Source organism: Schistocerca serialis, chromosome 9 (assembly GCF_023864345.2).
Source record: "Schistocerca serialis cubense isolate TAMUIC-IGC-003099 chromosome 9, iqSchSeri2.2, whole genome shotgun sequence".
NCBI lineage: Eukaryota > Metazoa > Arthropoda > Insecta > Orthoptera > Acrididae > Schistocerca > Schistocerca serialis.
In genome coordinates, this window is record NC_064646.1 from 210,304,434 (window position 1) to 210,310,433 (window position 6,000).

The 6,000-nt window shown below is 35.7% G+C and overlaps 1 protein-coding gene across 1 annotated transcript in view; it reads left to right on the forward strand.

Moving 5' to 3' along the window:
• The window catches only part of LOC126419492 (uncharacterized), a 115,093-nt gene extending 109,615 nt beyond the window's left edge, over positions 1–5,478 (forward strand). Inside the window, exons 6-7 of the mRNA XM_050086681.1 lie at positions 4,557–4,683; positions 5,363–5,478. Coding sequence (XP_049942638.1) covers positions 4,557–4,683; positions 5,363–5,478 — 243 coding nt within the window. The remainder of the gene's footprint in view (positions 1–4,556; positions 4,684–5,362) is intronic.
• The last annotated feature ends 522 nt before the right edge of the window (positions 5,479–6,000 follow it).

Consider the following 6,000-nt stretch of genomic DNA (forward strand, 5'->3'; position numbering starts at 1 on the left):
TCCAAATTAATTCCACTACATTCCATTATCCTCATTTTGCTTTTGTTGATGTTCATCTTATACCCTCCTTTCAAGACACTGTCCATTCTGTTCAATTGCTCTTCCAAGTCCTTTGCTGTCTCTGACAGAATTACAATGTCATCGGCGAACCTCAATGTTTTTATTTATTCTCCATGGATTTTAATACCTACTCCAGATTTTTCTTTTGTTTCCTTTACTGCTTGCTCAATATACAGATTGAATAACATCGGGGATAGGCTACAACCCTGTCTCACTCCCTTCCCAACCACTGCTTCTCTTTCATACCCCTCAGCTCTTATAACTGCCATCTGCTTTCTGTATAAATTGTAAATAGCCTTTCGCTCCCTGTATTTTACCCGTGCCACCTTCAGAATTTGAAAGAGAGTATTCCAATCAACATTGTCAAAAGCTTTTTCTAAGTCTACAAATGCTAGAAACATAGGTTTGCCTTTCCATAATCTTTCTTCTAAGATAAGTCGTAGGGTCAGTACTGCCTCACGTGTTCCAACATTTCTACGGAATCCAAACTGATCTTCCCTGAGGTCAGCTTCTATCAGCTTTTCCATTCGTCTGTAAAGAATTCACATTAGTATTTTGCAGCTGTGACTGATAGTTCGGTAATTTTCACATCTGTCAACACCTGCTTTCTTTGGGATTGGGATTATTATATTCTTCTTGAAGTCTGAGGGTATTTCGCCTGTCTCATACATCTTGCTCACCAGATGGTAGAGTTTTGTCAGGACTGGCTCTCCCAAGGTTGTCAGTAGTTCTAATGGAATTTTGTCTACTCTGGGGGCCTTGTTTCGACTCAGGTCTTTCACTGCTCTGTCAAACTCTTCATGCAATATCATATCTCCCATTTCATCTTCATCTACATCCTCTTCCATTTCCATAATATTGTCCTCAAGTACATCGCCCTTGTATAGGCCCTCCATATACTCCTTCCACCTTTCTGCTTTCCCTTCTTTGCTTAGAACTGGGTTTCCATCAAAGCTCTTGATATTCATGCAAGTGGTCCTCCTCTCTCCAAAGGTCTCTTTAATTTTCCTGTAGGCAGTATTTCCAATCCCAAAGAAAGCAGGTGCTGACAGATGTGAATATTACCGAACAATCAGTTTAATAAGTCACAGATGCAAAATACTAACGCGAATTCTTTACAGACGAATAGAAAAACCAGTAGAAGCTGACCTCGGGGAAGATCAGTTTGGATACCGTAGAAATATTGGAACACGTGAGGCAATACTGACCCTACAACTTATCTTAGAAGGTAGATTAAGGAAAGGCAAACCTATGTTTCTAGCATTTGTAAGCTTTTGACAATGTTGACTGGAATACTCTCTTTCAAATTCTGAAGGTGGTAGGGGTAAAATACAGGGAGCGAAAGGCTATTTACAATTTGTACAGAAACCAGATGGCAGTTATATGCGTCGAGGGACATGAAAGGGAAGCAGTGGTTGGGAAGGGAGTGAGACAGGGTTGTAGCCTCTCCCTGATGTTATGCCAAAAAATGCTTATGATTTACTCAAACTATTGTTCCCCCTTCTCATTGTATGATATGTTCAGTTTACTCAAACCATTGTTCCCTATTCATTTGTGATAGACAGTGCAGTAATTGACAAACTTCAAACGTGCGAGATTCAGAAATTAAAAACCAGCACATTACATTCTACATTTCATTTACATTTACAATGTAATTTTGTGGTCTAACAGTTGATATTGATGTTCAAACATTACTTGAGTGTTGCAAATGTGATTATTCAGCACAAATAATATGGCTAGACATGAAAATTTCTTGCACATACGCTACTTGTATGGTAACACAGTTTTTATTTCCTTAAGGAGTTGATTGCGGTTGTAATAAAATGTGGCAAAAAAAGTTTTTACACAGTTGGAGATGTGTATCATTGTTTAACACAAGAGAAACAATGTACAGCGTAACACGTTTTACCACATGTATTCTCCACCAATTATATACATATCTTGTGTAATCCAGGGTGCTGCTTCTTGATGCTGCCATTAGTTCATTTTGATATTACTGCATTGTCACACTGAATTTATGTAATTGTTTAAATAAGTTTCAGTGGTTCTTGTTAACAATAGATTTTATTTTGTACACAAGATGTTTGGCAGCGAACATAAAACTTACAAAGTCTGACTACATACTGTTGATACAATATTTGGTCTAAGACTGAAATAAGACTGTCAGACTGAAATATGGCAGTGTACAAATTGCTTCTGTTTATATGGTTTCAAACAATTACTGTTATTGTTACACACTGAATTTTGCATTTATACAATTTGAGTTTTACATACATATTCCCAAATTACATAGAAATTAACATGGAATAAAAGTGAATAATTTAATACAAAGACAGGAAGGAATCTGTTTCTGTTAAGAGTATAAATTACATGTTTCACCAGTGCAGCAATATATTTTGATAATTTGCATATATTATTTTACTGACTTAAAAAAAATCATGATATCATTTTCAGGTGAACAGAGTGATTAATTTTATTGAATGAAAGGCCTAGATTCAATTAATTAAATTATGTATGAGTAAAATTTTACATTTCTGTATGGTCTATATGGTCATTACAGTTCTATTAACTAACATCAATTAATGCTTGATTCTGACTGAAAAATCATCACGTCATTTCTTTATTAGGGATTGAAACAAATTCTGGTTTTAAAACATAAAAATATCTGTCTCTCTATTACTTGCAAATATTGGAACTTTAATTTTAATTACTCCATAATTACAATAGCAAAATCTTTCCTACCATGTGCCTGAAAGTTGTATTGTGTGTGAATTATGATGGTACATTAGTTTTTAATCCAACATGTTTCCTTCATTCTAAATACTTGTGAGGCCCAATGTAAACAAGGTCAAAACAACAGTTTAAATTAGTGTAAATTTCTAACATTATATCTATATGCTGTCTTTGGGAGAGAGGAGATGAGGTTGGAATATGACGTAGGGTCCCAATGGTTTGTGGTATTACATGGTGAGTCCCCAAACCATTGGAAATCTTGATTTCAGTGGCCACTCTCAAATCCTGACATCAGTATGACTGATTTTGGTGTGTGTTTCCATCCAACTGCCGTACATGTGTTATATGTTATGTACCACAACTTTTGCACTAGTTTCTGATCAGGCCTTGAGGTGGTTAACCACACTGTATTGTGCTATCAGTACCAAATTAAATTTTGAAAATTAACTTTACATCTTCAAATTATGTAGTTTCTTGATCTAAGCAGCACGTAATTTTTGCTTTTTGGCCAACTAATTACAACTGAATGAAAAACAGTTTTTCATGACAAACTTTTTTGTTTAAGTGGTCTTGAAGAGAAAAAATGCTTAAGGCACAAAAAATTGTTTCATTCAGGTGTAATTGCATGGCCCAAAAGTAAAAATTATTAGTGTAACTTAAAAAAGATTTACATTTACATCTTAAATGAAATGCAGACTCAAATCCATTGACTCTTAATTGCAAAAACAGCCACAGCTGATATTTACCAATTACAGCACCATCTATTGCAAATGGAAAGCAATGGTTTGAGTAAACCACACACTTGTTGTGGCACTGAATCCAAATATGCAACAAAATCAGGGGATACGAGTTCAGATTCTAAAGTAAAAAGTTGACCACACCCAAGCAGGAGGGGAGGGGGTTATGAAATGGCCAGTTGTAGCACAGACCAATGTCCCATTTACTAATATTAAATTTTCACCCAGAAAATTTCTTTTGTATGCTGTGTCATTTTTCAGATGTGTAGTTGTCTCAAGCTGGAACAAGCACATCTACATCTACATCTACATCTACATTGATACTCCGCAAGCCACCCAACGGTGTGTGGCGGAGGGCACTTTACGTGCCACTGTCATTACCTCCCTTTCCTGTTCCAGTCGCGTATGGTTCGCGGGAAGAACGACTGTCTGAAAGCCTCCGTGCGCGCTCTAATCTCTCTAATTTTACATTCGTGATCTCCTCGGGAGGTATAAGTAGGGGGAAGCAATATATTCGATACCTCATCCAGAAACGCACCCTCTCGAAATCTGGCGAGCAAGCTACACCGCGATGCAGAGCGCCTCTCTTGCAGAGTCTGCCACTTGAGTTTATTAAACATCTCCGTAACGCTATCACGGTTACCAAATAACCCTGTGACGAAACGCGCCGCTCTTCTTTGGATCTTCTCTATCTCGTCCGTCAGACCGATCTGGTACGGATCCCACACTGATGAGCAATACTCAAGTATAGGTCGAACGAGTGTTTTGTAAGCCACCTCCTTTGTTGATGGACTACATTTTCTAAGCACTCTCCCAATGAATCTCAACCTGGTACCCGCCTTACCAACCATGTATTACTCAGTGGATGGCATTACTAACCTATCAAAGCTGGACTATACTTGATATGATTTGTTAAAAAATAACATTACTTTGCAGTGTATTTCATTATCATATTAAATTTTGTACATATTATCGTATTAGACAACTTACATACAGCTTTGATCTGATTGGTCTTGCATTTGACAGGTTGACAAGAATGGCCTTCCTGTCGAAGCTCTATTTATGGAATTATTAGAAACCAGCATACCAGAGCAACAAATGAGAAGAAAAGCCAGGAGTGAACTGCATTATTGTTTTCAGAAAATGGCATCAGGTGTTTTTCTATTTCTTAAATCACATTCTAAAATAGAGATTATGGTTTCAGTTAATGTTTTGTTGTATTCTGACAGTTTTTATTGCAATCTAAGGAAACTTTGTTGAGAAAATCATGTTTTTGTATTGTATGTGCTCTAACACATTCCAGATCCATAAATATGCACATGCTTTATCTTCATATCACCCACATTTTTTTCATATTTAATAATCACTGGATCTTGATAGTATCACTAGTTTTAACTAGAGGGTAGCTAAGAGATGGACCCATTGAGGTAGGAAAAATTATGAGATGTGGCCAAAATGGAAATTCAAAGAAATTAAATTAAGTTGTCTTTACATGTGGGACAGTATAAGGTGGTATGTTGATAGAAAATTTTCTTGTACACACAATATTTTAGACCACAAAGACAATTTTTTCCAGAAAAAGGGCTGGTAATCTGTTTTATATCTGAGACACACATTTATTCTGTTACATGCAAAAGATGCAGCTGATAGTTGGATCCTCTGTAGGTGTTAGCATGCAGGATTTTTTTTTTTAAAAAAAAAGAAACATTATTCAGAGAAATATTATCTCTAGTTTATTCTTAATAACCAAACATATTTTCAAGCTATTTACTTATTTCAGTGAGAAACTCAGTCGTGCATATTTCTACATCATGTATATTATGGTTTTGCAGTTGCTGAAGAAGACACATGTATATTTGGAAAGCAATTTGCTAGCTGCTTGGATCTGAATGTGCAGGACATCAAGAAACATCAAAGTAATTCATCCAACATTAATAAGTTACATTAAAATGAGGTACTACCAACTTATGTTATTATTGAGAAAATGTAAAATGCTTAGAAAGCTCTAAAACAAATAAAATGTTAAAAAATTTAATTAAATGTTTAGGTGGTATTGCTACCAACTCACTATTCATCCCATAAGTTAATTAAACAGAATGTGAAGAACATAATTTTAGAAAACGCAAATATTGTGTTAAAAAGCTTAGGTCTCTCTCTCTCTCTCTCTCTCTCTCTCTCTCTCTCTCTCTCTTTCTCTCTCTCTCTTTCTCTCTCTCTCTATCTCTTTCTGTTTACATGTCAGTTTGAAAAAGTGGTCAGAAATAAGTCTGCTTTTGCAATATGTAGATAGATCATCAATGTCAATGGAAAATATCTGTCTGTTTCATGTTACTGATAAAACTGTTTATGTGTCAATTCAACAAAGTTATAAGAAACAAGGTTTTCTTTTCTTTTGCAGCTAATGGTCATTTAGCCATAAGATAATTCTAGTGTAATAATTGGTCTAAAGTTGTGTATTAAGAGAGACGAA